The sequence below is a fragment of the Culex quinquefasciatus genome, chromosome 1 (genome assembly GCF_015732765.1).
Source record: "Culex quinquefasciatus strain JHB chromosome 1, VPISU_Cqui_1.0_pri_paternal, whole genome shotgun sequence".
Taxonomy (NCBI): Eukaryota; Metazoa; Arthropoda; class Insecta; order Diptera; family Culicidae; genus Culex; species Culex quinquefasciatus.
The window spans coordinates 4,520,949-4,536,060 of NC_051861.1; the positions used below are offsets into that span (position 1 = coordinate 4,520,949).

Here is a 15,112-nt window from a genome sequence, read left to right on the forward strand (position 1 = left end):
AGAAAAAAATGCAAGAAATTTACCCGAAAAATGGTAAAATTTACTGTTTTCTGAAAATCCTTATTTTAAAATGCGCATTTCATGCTAACGATGTTTTTGACAGCCGGAAATTCGCTGACCTTATTTAATGTATATGCCTTGGTTAGCAATGGGTGCTGTTTATAGAGGGTATTTTTAATGAGTGGCAATTTAAGTGTTTTGAAAAAAATAACTATAAAATCAGCTTTAAGATCTTCCAAATTTAACATGGTTGAGCGTTTGTACTTGCTCATTCAAAATAACACAGTTTTACAGAATCTACATGAAAATGAGTAAATGGAGCAAATTACAGATTTGAGCGAATTTCACGCAGATCAGAATCCTAGAACGCTTGTAATTTTTAGCGTATACAACGTGAACCTGTTCAAAAAATTTGTTATTTGATACATCAAAAAAACAAAAATCATCAGAAGGACCTATCTGCATAGGAAACCCATGAATCATAGGTTGTTTTGATAATTTACTCTGGAATTGTGGCGTGAGTTGTCAAAAAAGAAAGGCCGCCAACATTTTTAAATCTATTTGGGTTTTTATACAGTGTGATTGCTCTTAAAAAAATTCTAAACAGATTTTTTGAACCAAGTGCAACGAAAATTGTATTAAATTCACCCGAAACTGACATTTAATCTTTCCTGCTGAATAATTGAGGGTAGACCGAACTGAGTGATTTAAGATGAATGTGTAAGGAGCAAAATTCTGTCAAAACATTACACGTTAATCAAAATACATAAATTATTCACAAAAAAAAAGTTTGAGTTATTTAAGCCAAAGAATTGCGACAGTGTTAAAAATAAACAATGTTTAAAAGAAAACGCATCCCGCTTTATTTTATCTTAAATTCCGCACGAACGCGTATTTTAATGTAATAAAAATCCAATTCACAATGGAATATAGTACCCACATACTCTGGTGGAGTGTGCAAAACGCATTGATCGCACATTTACTTTGCACCACTCATTTCAACACAGTGATCGACAACAAAACGAAACAATAGAAACAAATTCAAATGTTGTGTATGATTGTAAGTGTATGTGTTTGGTTTTGGTTGCTCTTTCTTCTCTCTTCTATCTACTACGCAAATTCGATTGTACAGGTTATTGTTTAGCTATTGTTTTAAGTGTTTGTGTGTCTCTCTCTCTCTTTCTCTTGCAATCTTTCGTTTTTTTTTTTTTATTAACTTTTTGTTATTATATGCGAGTAAATGTGTGCCACCTCCTTCTCTAACGCAACCTACCGAAATGTGTGTGTGTGTCTGTGTTCTTTCTGTGTTTCGTGTGGTTGTTTTCCCCCTCCGCGCAGCGCCACCAGCCACAACCCCTCGACCCGGCCGCTTAGGCGTTATCGCCGTAGTCGCGATCGCCCACGTTCAGCCGATCGGGCGCGGCCGTCACCGAGAAGCCCAGAATCCGGTTGTCCAGCTTGGTCATCTTGTTCTTCTTGATCTTCTTGTTCTTACCCTGTTGTGAAGGAGCGCATTTGTTCAAAAAGGAAGATTTTTTTTTGGGGGGGTTATTGGCAACTTACCTTGATCTCCTGGAAATCGTTGGACGACGGGTTGATGGCCGGCGCCGGCTTGCACATGTCGTCGATGTGGGCATTCTTCTGGCGCATCTGGTTCTTGTACTTGGAGCGTCTCTCCAGGAACTGCTTGGCGAACTCGGCGCAGTCCTTGGTTTCACCTGGTGGGGAATTTCGCCGGATTAGCAAAAGCAACTAACAAACTAACTAACTTTAGCTCTACTCACCAAGATAAAGTCGGATGTAGTCCTTGACCTCGAACGGTGACTCAATGTCCTGCAGGAAGCCAACAAAGGTCGGAACTGCGAAAAAGAAAAGCAGCATCGTTAGATCACAAAAAGTCTCCCATCAACCTGCCACTAAACTCACTATCAACGTTGCTGCCCAGCGAGGTGAGCGCGCGGGTGCACCAGCCGGTAAACTCGTGCGTGGTCTGGTCGGCAGAGCCAGCATTTTGAGCGGCGACGACGCCACCACCACCGGAACGTTCCTTGCCATTGCCGGCAGCTGGAGTGGCATTCTTGTTGGCCGAGGCGGAGGCAGCACGCTTCGCGGCCAGCTGTTGCTGCTGCTGCTGTTGTTGTTGTTGCTTTTGCTGGTGTTGCTTGGCCGCAGCCACGGCGTTCGAGGACGAGGCCGTCGAGATGCTGCCCATGGTTTTGCTCTTGGCCAGCAGCTGCTTCTGGTTCTGAGCTTGCTGTTGCTGTTGTTGCTGCTGCTGCTGCTGATGCTGTTGGTGGTGCTTTTGACGACCTGCGTTCTTGTTGGATGGGTTCGGTTCCTCCCAGAATCCGCCCGAGCTGACGCTGTTGCTGTTCTGATCCTCCGAGCCGGCCCACAATTTGGCCGCGTTCCAGGTTAGAGCGCTGTTGCCGGAGCCACTCTGGCTCTGCCAGACGGCCGTTCCCAGCAAGTCATCTTTCTTCGATGGCTTCGAAGAGGAAGCTGCAATGGCAGCCGCCGTAATGGCCGCGGCATTCTTCTCGCGGTTCCGCTCGGCCGCAGCAGCTTCCTCCGCCTGGATCTCGGCCAGCGACTTGATGTTCTGCGGTGGCAGCGTCTGCGAGTTCCACTTGAGCTTGCTGTCCAGCTGCGTCTGCAGTTCGACCATTTCCTGCTGCTGCAGTTGCTCGCGAAGGGACTGCTCCTGGCGGGCCAGCGCCGCACGACGTTCCCGTTCCGCCTTCTGAATCTCCGCCAGACTTGGTCCGGTGACGGCAGTTTCCGCGGCCACCGAAGCAGACCACGGGGCGACCTTCGTGACCGGACGAGGCGCCGGCTGCTGCTGCTGTTGTTGCTGCTGCTCCTGGATCTTCTGCGCTTCACGACGCTGAACCTCCAACAACTTGGCCTTCTTCTGCGCCTCCAACTCTTCGAGCTTCTTCTTCTCCTCGAGCTGCTTGCGCTTGGCCTCTTCCTGTTGTTGCTTCTTCAGCTCCTTCTGGCGCTTCTTCTCCTCCATCTCCTTCTTCATGTTGATGAACTCGCCCTGGTCATCGTCCGGCAGTTGCTGTTGCTGGGGCTGCTTCGGCTGTTGCTTCTTGTTGCCACCCTTTGGCGCCTTGCCAGACTGCTCCTGCTGCTGCAACTGCTTCTCGAGAGCGTCCACGTTGTTGACCACCTTGTTCAGGGATTGGGCCGGTTTCGCCGCGGCAGACTTCTCGGCCTGCTTGTTGATGGCTTGCTGCAACTGCTGTTGCTGATGCAGATGTTGTTGTTGTTGTTGTTGCTGAAGCAGCAATTCCTGCTGCTCCTTGCGCTCATCCTTGGCAGCCTGGGGTTGCTGCTTCTGCTGTTGCTGAACGAATTGTTGCTGTTGCTGCTGCTGTTGTTGCAACTGTTGGGCAGCAATGCTGTCCAGCTTCTGCTGAGTCCGTTCAAAAGGTTGATGATTCTGTTGCTGCTGCTGCTGCTGTTGTTGTTGTTGTTGGGCAGCGATACTGTCCAGCTTTTGCTGGGTACGTTCGAATGGCTGATGATTTGCCAGTTGTTGTTGTTGCTGCTGCTGCTGTTGCTGATGATGATGATGGTGTTGCTGTTGTTGTTGCTACAAAAAAAAAAAAAAACAACAAATTAATACACGGATCATTCACAGTGCAATTATTTGAATATTTCTCGGATGAGTTTTCAAAAAGCCGTAAGAGCCACTGTGACCTCTGACACTAATTTTCGTTTTACTCGAAAATGAAACAAAATTTCATTTATTTCAAGTATGGAGCACTTGAAGGACGTGTAGATGAACAATTTCGAGCATTTTTGATATTGGTTTTTCGTAAATAGGTCGAATACCGATGCAAAAAGGACTTCGTTTACCAATGGCTCTTACGGCTTTTTGAAAACTAATCCGAGATTTGTTGTATATCTTCAACTGGCCCAAACTTTGGTAGTACTTTATCAACGATTAAAGCATGAATTTTGCATGATTAGTTCATCATCGGGTCGCCTGTCATGAACGCCATTACTGAGCGACATTCATAGACCTCAAAAAAATATTTGCAGCGGCTTAAGAAAAATAAAAAAGACAAAAATATTGTTTCCATGCTTCGATTATCCAAAGTCCCATAAAAACAATCGTATAATCGAACTTCGGCAATCGAGTCTGGACTGTGTTTAAATTTTGGAATTTTAAAATTATAGAATTTAGTATGTTTTCTAGTTTAGATATTTTAAATTTTAGAATTCTCGAATTTTGAAACTTCATGATTCATCATTAAATTTAAATTTATTATATTTTTAATATTTTTTTATACTTACTATTTTTAACTTTTAGAATTTTGTATTTTTAAAGTATTTTAGTATTTAAAAAGATTGAGTAGTGCGGTGCCTGTGGGGACGCGCAGTCCTGTTTTTTTTGTGTTATTTACCGTCTCTTTTGTGTCGCTTTTCGAGTGCATGGGGTCATTAGGGGCAGGGGGGGCAGAATGGCCCGCCTAAGTAAAATGCGCAATAAACCATAGAAAAACATACAAATTTATGAATTCAGTGTAGTAGGCTTATGCTTTGGGATGTTCCCTTCAATGTTGTATACTGGGTTGATGAAAATTTTTAGATTAAAACTATTTTTGGTGCACTTTTAAAAAAAAGTTTTTTCGACTACTTTTCCAGGGTGCGGGGCAGAATGGGCCACCTTAGAAAACAAGCCATTTCGTCTAATACAACGTTGAAGGGAGATAAGAAATGACTTGAGGGACCTTTCTAACATAGTTTCCATGAAGTTAGACCACTTTCATAAAAATAGTCACTTACCAAAACAAACATTTTTGAAAATAGTGTTAATATGTTGTAATTAGACATTATTTTTACAAATAAGCATCAAAACAACTAAAAAATCAACTAATGTTGCATTAAACGTGATTTGTGAAGCTATCAGGAGCGAAATTATCCAATTAGCTCGAATTTCGTAACTTTTGATTGTTTTTATAAGTCAGAAAATGGGTGGTCCATTCTGCCCCCAAGTGGATTTTAATTTAACACTTCCACCATTGTACAAACTTTTTCAAACAATCCAACTTTTCAGAAAGCTTATTTAAAAACCTCGAAATAAACAACATTTGCGTGGTTTTGTCAATAATTTACATTTTTGCTCATAATTCGAAAAATACAATGAATTCAAACGTCGTTTTCGGTATGGTGATGTTATTTGACGTCCTTTATAAGACCCTTGCCTTACGGTTGGTCTAAATCCATTCTAAAGCCCAAAACCAAGGGTGGCCCATTCTGCCCCCATGGGCCATTCTGCCCCCCCCCCCCCCCCCTGCCCCTATAATTTAATAATAGCATCATTAGTGTGGTGCTTTTCGGGACGCGCAGTTTTGTTTTTTTACCTTCTTCTTATTTCATTGTTTTTTTTTTAACTCGCGTTCGTTGGTCGATTAGTTTTTTTTGTATTGTTCTCTTTTTATAGTTTCTATAAAAACGTACCTATTTTTTGAGACTAGCAAGCCGTTTTGCTGGATTAAGTCCTTTCCATATCACCGATGATCGGAAGGCACGCCGTCGAATATGTTTTAAGGCTTAAGATATAAAATCATTTTATTGAATGAAGCCCTTCCTACATCACCGTTGATCGGAAGGCACGCCGACGGAGAATTTCTGGAGAATCGCGGTCGAATTAATACTACACTCAACCCCCGGTGGTTGGTCACTTTTTCGTTTGACACTTTTTTAGTTTGTACCCCGTTGGTTGGTCAAAGTCAAACTAAAAAGTGACGAACTGTCACTTTTTACACGACGCTCACGCACACTATCAAAACAAACGTTTGGTAGTGTGTGTGAACTCCGTGTAAAAGGGGTGTCAAACTAAAAAGTGACCCCGTTCGTTTGACAACAGTTGGTGTCAAACCATCGGGGTTTGAGTGTATATTTAAATCCCTAGATAGCTATCTTTCCGCAGCCGGCTGCCTAAGATTTTTAAAATTTCAACCGATAAACAAATTGCTTATGGTCGCATCACCTACCACAGTGAATCCGGACCTCATACCCATCTTACTAATCCCTCAAAACTCATGTGATACTTTGTCGGAGTCGCAGCTGATTTAGCGGTCCCATCACTCAAGTATCGGACTAACATTCCCATCCACTTCCCCGTGTCTTACCACTGGTCGTGGCCGGCGTCGGTATTGATCAGCACGATAGGGACCTTTGAAAATTGCGAAGGGGTGATGATTGGTTCCTACTTTTCATCTGTGGTTCACGGAGCAATGTTTGGGGGTCCTGGTCAATAACGAAGTAGCAGCTACGGGTAGACACCAATGCTATGCTATGCTATGCTTTGCTATTTTAGTATTTAAAAAGATTTTTTTTAATTTCCTGACTTTTTTACATATTTGGATTTGTAATTTGATATACTTTTGAATATTATTTTTTTTATTTATAAAATCTAAGTTATAAAAGAATAAATTTTGAATTTGAAATTCTCAAATGTTTAAGATAAGAATTTCTGAAAATTCAAATCGCTGAATTTTTAAATTATTGAATTACTAAATTTAGAAGTTTCTGATTTTATTGCTGTTCAAGAAAAGTTTCACATTCTTGGAATCTTCAACCTTTTATAATTTAGAAATTTTCAAATTTTGTAATTCAAAATCTTCAAAAAAAAAATCTAATTAAAAATTTGGAGTTAGGATTTATGGTATTTTCAACTGTTTGAAATTTCCGAGTTTTCAAAGTTTTGAATAATTTAACTCTTTTGAGTTTTTAAGTGTTGGTTTTTTGTTTTTTTTTTTTTGAATCGTACAATTTTGGAAATTTATAATTGATTTAGTTTAAATTTCTAATTTACTAAATTTTAGAATTATTGATTTTATAAATTATTCTGCCAGTTTTCTTATCACTTCTTCTTCCTTTCTGTGTACTTCTATTTTTAAGGCCCTATGAATAATTTGTGGATTTTCAATACCATTATTTATATCGCGTACAAAATTATTGAACGTTTGTAATTTTCAGTCGCATTCAAACAAACAAATCCAGATTATTTCCTTTATTTATTTTCCGTTCCTGTTCCTTTTCAGCTTTGTACGGATTAAGAAAATTTTAGGTATTTGTAACCTCAAATTTGACAGTTTTTTGATTGTTTTTTTACTAGCCTTAAATGAAATATGTTTATTCCTAGATGTTGCATGATATGTCTTAAAAACAGTTATAATCTTCTAATCAACAAATTAATTTTAATCTAATCTTTAGTGAAAAATTGTCCAAAAAATCCGAAACTGAGACCATTTTTCGATTCAAGCTCATCAACAGCGAGAAAATCAAAATGGTCTAAAACAAAGTTTCAACCAAGTATAACCGTAGTTCGAAGCCCCACCAAAAAAAAAAACTTACGTGCATTTGCTGCTGCTGAGAGTCGTTAACCAGTTTGTCCTGGTTCTGCTGCTGCTGTTGCTGCTTGTCGGCCTGCTGATGGTGCTTGAACAGCGACACAACCGACGGTGCCTGCGGTTCGTTGGCCATGCTAGTGTTGACCAGCGGATGTCCACCGAGGTGCGCACCAAACGGCCCACCCGCCGACTGCTGTCCACCACCCGGCTGGGCCAGATCCCCCCAACCGGAGCTCAGTGGGCGACCTCCTGGCTGCTGCTGCTGCTGCTGCTGGGGTGGCATCGTTGCGTTCTGCAACCACGGGGACATGACCTCGACGGGCGTTTTGGCCGGCTGGGGTGGCGGTTGCTGCTGCTGCTGTTGTTGTTGTTGCTGTTTGTGCATCGACAGTTGCATCAGCAGAGACTGAATGGGATCGTTTTCTAGCTGGTTCGGTTTCGGGGGTTGCGACTGCTGCTGCTGTTGCTGCTGGGGCGTTAGACTGCCCATCAGGTTATGCTTCAGCAGCATGTTGGTGCCCAGCCCAGGAAGGTTTTGTACTGGAGGTTGATGATTAAAATTAATGTTGTGGATCAGCTGGCCCAGGTGGTCGTGACCGGCGGCAGTGTGGTCGACGTTCAGGTTACCTGGTGAGAGAGAGAGAGGGGGACAGTGTTAGTTACAGATTTGGGTAGACAGCGGACGGCGTTGGGAAATACTCACCAAGCAAGGGCCGACCGCCGGGCTGGGGCTGACCAAAGTCGGGCATCTTCTGGAACGCGTTGCTGAGACTGTTGGACTGTTGCTTCTGCAGCTGCTCGAGCACCGGGTGGGGCTGGCCGGGCCCTTGTTGCTGCTGCACCTGTTTGAGATTGACTAGCGAATCCTGGGGTGGCTGGCCACCACCGAAAATACTTGCCGGGTTCGGCGGATTCGTGGCGTTCGCTGCTGCTGCGGCTGCCGCCGGGTTCTGGCCGGGCGTTGGCGAGATCATCACGCCGTCGGTCAGCTGCAGCTGGGCCATGTGCTGGGCAATGATGGCATTCTGTTGTTCCTGGGTGAGGAGCTGCCACCCGTCGGCCGAGGCCAACTTTTGCATGATGAGACTTTGCTGGCGCAGCAGGTGGAACTTCTTGGAGAACTGGAACTGCGCCGACAGGTCAGAATCGTGCGGGGGTTGCTGCTGCTGCTGCTGTTGGAGGTGTTGTTTTTGTTGTTGCTGCTGCTGCTGCTGTTGTTGGAATGAGCTGGCGGGAGGACCTTGAGGAGGTTGTGGCTGTTGTGGTTGCTTCGAGCTATTAGCCTTAATCGGTGGTATGTTCATCGAGTTCAAAAATGGAATGGCACCGCCACACAGGGCCACGAGAGAGCCCAGGTTCGTGTAGATTTCGTCGCAAGCCCGTCGCACCGACAGCGAATCGTCAAAGTATCCGGCCCGGTACCACTCGGTCATCTCGGACGCCGGGAACGGACCCTGCACCTTACCCTGGGGATCCCGATAGTACCAAATGTCCGTGCCGGGGTGCGGAATCGGGGGCGGTATCTGGGGACCACCGCCAAGGCCGTGCAACATCCGGCTGTTGGCCGCACTGGCACCACCAAACAGCTGTTGCATTGCGACCGGATCCTTTGACGAAAGCAACAGGTTGAGCGGAATTTGACCACCCAGCACGGGAGACTTGTCCAAGGAACGAGATGGACCCACAACTGGAACCGGTTCCGAATCCACTCCACTTCCCGTGTACTCATCGTCCATGATGAGCTGGGCAACCATGTCGTCCGCAACCTCCTGCATCCGATCCACACTCGAACTCGACGCGGACTTTTTCGGTTCGTGGTGAATCTGCTGGTGGTGCTGATGCTGATGCTGGGGCTGGGACTGTTCCGGCGCTTCACTCGGTGCCTCACTGGGCTTCGCAACGCTGCCGTCTCGGCTGTTGCTCTGGCTGTTGGCGGCCGTTTTCGAGGTGTTCTTTTCAGCCGCCACTTCGTTTGCTTGGTTTGCCACCGGTTTAGAAGCCTCCCGTGCCGGCGATGAACCCTTGCTGTCCTGCGCCTTGGTCGGTTCCGACTCGCTGGCCTTTGGAGGCTTTTCATCCGTCGTAGCATTCCGTACCGGTTCAGCCTTCTTTTTGCTGCCGGGGTCCGCCTCTTCCGAGGCTTTCTCCGACGACGCAACATGGTTGGGCAAGTCTTCCTTCGCGGCACTACCTTCCTTGGACGATGGGACGCTTCTCCGAGAACTGCCACCGGACGAACCTTCCTTGCGCTGATGGTGATAGCGATGATCCACGTGATTCTCCTTCCCGCCATCGTCCTCCAGCCGCCCGTCAATGTCGTTGTCCGAGTCATGGAATGCTCCACTCGCGTCGAAGCTACCTCCGTAATCCGACGGGTTCTCCGTGGCCCACTCCGGCAGTTGATCATCGGCGTCCCAGTGACGCCTCAGACCACCTCCCGGTCCTCCACTCGTGTTGAGATCTCCACCGCTCAGAGCCGACATCCGAGGTTTGTAACCACCGCCCGCTGACGACGAATGCAGTGGCCGCCCTCCAGGACCATCGCCTATGCCACTCTCCTCCTCGCGCCAACTCGTTGACCTGGACCACTTGTCCCGCAAGCTAGACCCGGACAGACTCGTCGACAGTCCGCTGCCCCCACCGCCAGTTCCGGAACCACTGCGCCAGTCGGTCGTACTTGGTTCGTCATCCGGCCGAGATCGGCGCCAGCTGTCCATGTTGGCCGTCCTCGCGCGAACTCCAAACTCTTTCCTCGGCGAAGACGAACTGGACGAGTTCCAGTCGACTTCACCTCCGGGACCTCCAGGACCCCCTCCCCCAACGCCCACGCCCCCAGCTCCACCCAGCGGGCCACCACCACCACCGGTGCCGTTGCGCTCCAGCCATGGTCGTTCACCCCTTCCCACGCCTCTGGCCTCATCGTCGTAGAAAGAGGTCGACCGTTGATAGCCGGTTAGGAAACCCCTGCCGCGGCCTCTTCCACGATCTACCGAACCACCGCGGGCACCACGCCCCGGCACCCCAAGCGAGATGCTCCGCGATTGCCATATGCGTCGGCTGTCTGGTTCCGGTACGACGTCATCGTCCGTGCACGGGATCAACGCCAACGGACACTGGATCTTCTCGACAAACAGGTTCTTAAAGTTGGCCAGAATCTCTGGCGATTTCACCGATTTCATGTCGAACAAGGCCAGCATCTCTTCCCGCCCGTACCGAAACTCGGCCAACGCGTACCGAGTGACCGTGGAAGCTGCCGCTGCTGCTGCGGCGGCCGCGGCTGCAGCATTGACAGCCGCCAGGGCTGCCGAATTGCCACCGCCGCCGCCACCACCACCTCCAGCAGAACCGGAGCTGTTGCTGTTGTTGTTATTGTTGTTGTTGTTGAAGCTGCTGCTGCTGCTGCTGCTGTTACTGTTGGTGTGGATGCTATTGGTGTGGCCACCACCCGCTCCTCCCCCTCCACTACTGATGCTGTTGTTGTTGTTGGTGTGGGGTGGTCCCCCGCCCAGTCCCGGACCTTTGCGCAGCCACGCCGGTCCAAAGTTGATGGCGTCACCCATGCTGCTTCTGCTGTTGACCCTTGCTGACTCGCTGACTTCACCTCCGACCGGTAGTTGTGCTACAATGGGTCTTTGGCGTCAGTCGCTTCCGCTCCGTTTAGTGTGGGATCTTCCGGCACACCGATTCAACACCGAGCGCCGTCGTCCGACACAAACACAAACAAGCACCGCGAGTCCAACTCCAAGTTGTGGATCTGAAGAAGAGGGAGACGAACATGAAGAAACGATTAGCAAAGCAGGTCGTACGATCGGTACTGTTCATGATTGATCAGCAGAACTTGAACCACCATCGAAGTCGTTGAGCTACGAAAGGGGACTAGAAAAGGTTTTTTTTCTAGATTCTATGATTGGGGTTAATTACTGAGCGCATTCTTAACTGAAGAAAAATTGGGACTGCTGAGAAAGTGGTGTGATTCCGCGTAAATCTTACGCAACTCGATGTTCTTTATTGGTAGGGTAAATATCCCTATACTGAACCAAGCGGCATTCCATTGCTAGAAATCTTGCTTACAAACTAGTAGTGGTGGGCAAAACCGCTCATTTCTGTGAGCCGCTCATTTTCGTTCGCTCATTTAAATGAGCGGCTCTTTTGAACGGCTCATCCGCTCATTTCGCTCAAAGTCAGAAAATAGACTGGAATGCATCTGCTCAAGGTATTTAGATTTTTTAAACGACCAATGGAATGTCCATGATCACACTTCGTATGATTTTTGTTGATTGATAATTCAAAAATATATGTTTTCATCGCACTTATTCTGAGCAGATTGGAGATCGTCCATAAAACATAGAAAATCGTCGATTTGCTTTATCCTTTTTTGGAAAGCATTTCAAATATAAACGTTTTATATGAAAAAGGAGAAAAACATTGATCTCTGAAATCCACAAATATCTAAAACTTTTTTCATAGAGAGGTAAACAAACTTGAATTTTATTCAGTAGAGAATATTTTCAACCAAATTATTGCTTTCAATCGTTAAAAGTAATGAAAAGTAAGCTGAATTATCGTTTTGATAATTATCTTCCCATTATTTTGCGAAACAATAGATTTTATTTGGTGTTCAGTAACAGGCATATTTGAGGTAGCGTTTTGCTGCACTTGATAAAATAGTCTTGAAATGCAACTTTTTTTCATGACAGCAAAAAAAATGATCAAAACAAGCGTCAAAAAAGAAGATCTGAACAAATGCCTTATGAAAACTATTGAAAAATTACCACAAAAGAGTACCAAGTTTGTGTGATGTGCTGTGGTAAATTACATTTTAAATCACAAACGGTCCAATACATGGATTAAAACCGCAAACTAGCATACGAGTTATGTTCGAATGCGTGTAACAACTACATGTACATAAAATTTGAGAAATCTATCGATATTAACATAATGAGATCATGCAACATCTGGCGACAGTCAGCTGATTCAAAATCACAGGCGCCCCGACACAGGCTAGCAACAAGCATTAAGTGCGCCATAATGTTGGAACAATTCTTACCGGTGAGAACCTAGTTTCCCCTCTATAGACGTATCCAGTTTGAAATGGCCGCTAGGTGGCCAATGGTGTTAGAAATGACAGCTTCCATGTATTTGAATATGGGAGCTCAGGAAAACTCAATTTTTAAGCAATAAAATGATTATTTATGATAAAAGTATTGATTGATTAGGTGCACAAAATGTGTCTAGAATATTATTAAAATAAAAACTGTTTAAAAAATTTGCAATTGAGATAAGTACAACATTCGATTCAGCAGGAATTTTGGGCACCAAAAATATATAGTTTTCATATGTTAAGTGTTTTATTTTAGAAGAAAATTAACAAAAAGTATGAAAATCGAGACATTTAGTATGGGAGCTGTCAAATCTCTCACCATCAAAAAGCAGCGTTGAGCTTTCGCTGGATTTGTCTATTCTCAACAGCACCGTCACCACCAGCGTTGCCACATGTACAGATTTATCTGTCATGGTACAGATTTTCAGCAAAGATTTGAGTACAGAATCTGTACGTACAGATGACAGATATTTGGGTCACCGTACTGATTTGTACAGATTTTCAGATAAAACAGATTCTTTCTCAAAATGATATTATTGAATAGTTAAGTTATTGCAATTATCTCAACATTTAAAAACTTTTCATTGATTAAATCTAGTTTAACTTTTGAAACATTTAGAAATGGATCAAGCTTATATTTTTTAACGATCTTAGATCCATTTATGCTAGAATATTTTCTCTTAATACTAACCCCCAGTAGGCCGCGGGTAATTGGCTCCCTCCCACTAACATTTACACACAAGATCCTCTGTAGTTTTAGGTTTTTCTTAGGTTTAAGAAAACTGCATTTACAAAAGCAGACTCATTGCTAACCAAGTTTCAGTACCGACAAGGACCTAACAAAAATAATGTATAGCATTTCGTTCTAATAAAGTTATAACATAATTTCCAGCATTTCCCATTCTTCTCAAAAATGATTTTAAAATGAAGGAGAACACAGGTAAAATAAAATCTAAAATACTTTAAAAATTTAATAAAAGTTGAACTGAATCATACAGAAAATAATGAGTCATAAAGTTTATTGTATTTTTTTTAATTAATTTGAGTATATTTTTAAATTACATGAAAACAACATGATTTTTTTATATTCTTAATCTTGCTATTGCATTTAAAGCATTTTTTGCAAAAAAAAAGTTTAATAATAAAAATTATCTTTTTAGCATTCCATACTTTACATGCACTAAATTTGAAACATATTTACAACCGCCTTGTAGTTGCCTGAATATTAAAAAAATTAATCCTCGTTTTTCAAAACATTATTATTTGTTTCTTGAAAGGTAACGCCATTATGTCACATTAAACTATTTAATAAGTGGAATCTGGTCAAAGTAAATTTTATTGAAAGTTTTCGATAAATCATGTTTTGCACCATCAACTGGGTCAATCGGGACTGCAGTCTGTATGAATATGGATTACAGTCTAACTTAGATTATTTAATTCTTAAATTCCTGAATTCTGAAATTCTGAAATTCTGAAATTCTGAAATTCTGAAATTCTAAAATTCTAAAATTCTTAAATTCTGAAATTCTGAAATTCTGAAATTCTGAAATTCTGAAATTCTGAAATTCTGAAATTCTAAAATTCTAAAATTCTAAAATTCTAAAATTCTTAAATTCTTAAATTCTTAAATTCTTAAATTCTGAAATTCTTAAATTCTTAAATTCTTAAATTCTTAAATTCTTAAATTCTTAAATTCTTAAATTCTTAAATTCTTAAATTCTTAAATTTTAAATTCTTAAATTCTTAAATTCTTAAATTCTTAAATTCTTAAATTCTTAAATTCTTAAATTTTAAATTCTTAAATTCTTAAATTCTTAAATTCTTAATTTTAAATTCTGAAATTCTTAAATTCTTAAATTCTTAAATTCTTAAATTCTTAAATTCTTAAATTCTTAAATTCTTAAATTCTTAAATTCTTAAATTCTTAAATTCTTAAATTCTTAAATTCTTAAATTCTTAAATTCTTAAATTCTTAAATTCTTAAATTTTAAATTCTTAAATTCTTAAATTCTTAAATTTTAAATTCTTAAATTCTTAAATTCTTAAATTTAAATTTTAAATTCTTAAATTCTTAAATTCTTAAATTCTTAAATTCTTAAATTCTTAAATTCTTGAATTCTTAAATTCTTAAATTCTTAAATTCTTAAATTCTTAAATTCTTAAATTCTTAAATTCTTAAATCCTTAAATTCATAAATGCTTTAATTCTTGAATTCTTAAATTCTTTGATATTTTTAAATTTTTAAATCTGGGTATGATTTGAAATTCTATATTTTAATTTAGAATTTTAAATTTTTTGGATTATAATTTTGAATTTGAAGGATTTTGAATATATGAATTATTGAATTATATTATTTTAATTTTATAAATTTTTAATTATTAGAATTTTAAAGCTTTGAATTTGTGATTTTTTAATTTTGTTTTGTATATATATTTCTTTTTATTTTTTTAATCTTAGATTTTTTTAGTTTTAATATTTGTATTTTTGAATCTGTGTGTTTATGGATTTTCTCTTTGGTTTACTTCTTTTCAAGCAAAATACAAAATCCTTCCTTTTAATTTCAAGTTTCTGCTTTGTGAGATTCGGCATCAAAAGGCAATTCGGAATTTTCAATATTATAATATCGATTACAAAA

General features: G+C 42.0%; 1 protein-coding gene across 3 annotated transcripts in view; it reads right to left on the reverse strand.

Moving 5' to 3' along the window:
• Positions 1–1,189: 1,189 nt before the first annotated feature.
• Positions 1,190–15,112, reverse strand: part of LOC6032626 (GIGYF family protein CG11148) — a 34,402-nt gene continuing 20,479 nt past the window's right edge. For 2 of the 3 annotated variants that reach the window (XM_038261623.1, XM_038261631.1), the window contains exons 2-7: positions 8,080–11,130; positions 7,381–8,003; positions 1,927–3,604; positions 1,785–1,859; positions 1,564–1,718; positions 1,190–1,496 (exon numbers count right to left, since the gene is read on the reverse strand). In XM_038261623.1, the coding sequence (XP_038117551.1) occupies positions 1,371–1,496; positions 1,564–1,718; positions 1,785–1,859; positions 1,927–3,604; positions 7,381–8,003; positions 8,080–10,936 (5,514 nt within the window). In that variant the 5' untranslated portion in view covers positions 10,937–11,130 and the 3' untranslated portion in view covers positions 1,190–1,370. The remainder of the gene's footprint in view (positions 1,497–1,563; positions 1,719–1,784; positions 1,860–1,926; positions 3,605–7,380; positions 8,004–8,079; positions 11,131–15,112) is intronic. The other variant, XM_038261640.1, reaches the window with a different exon arrangement.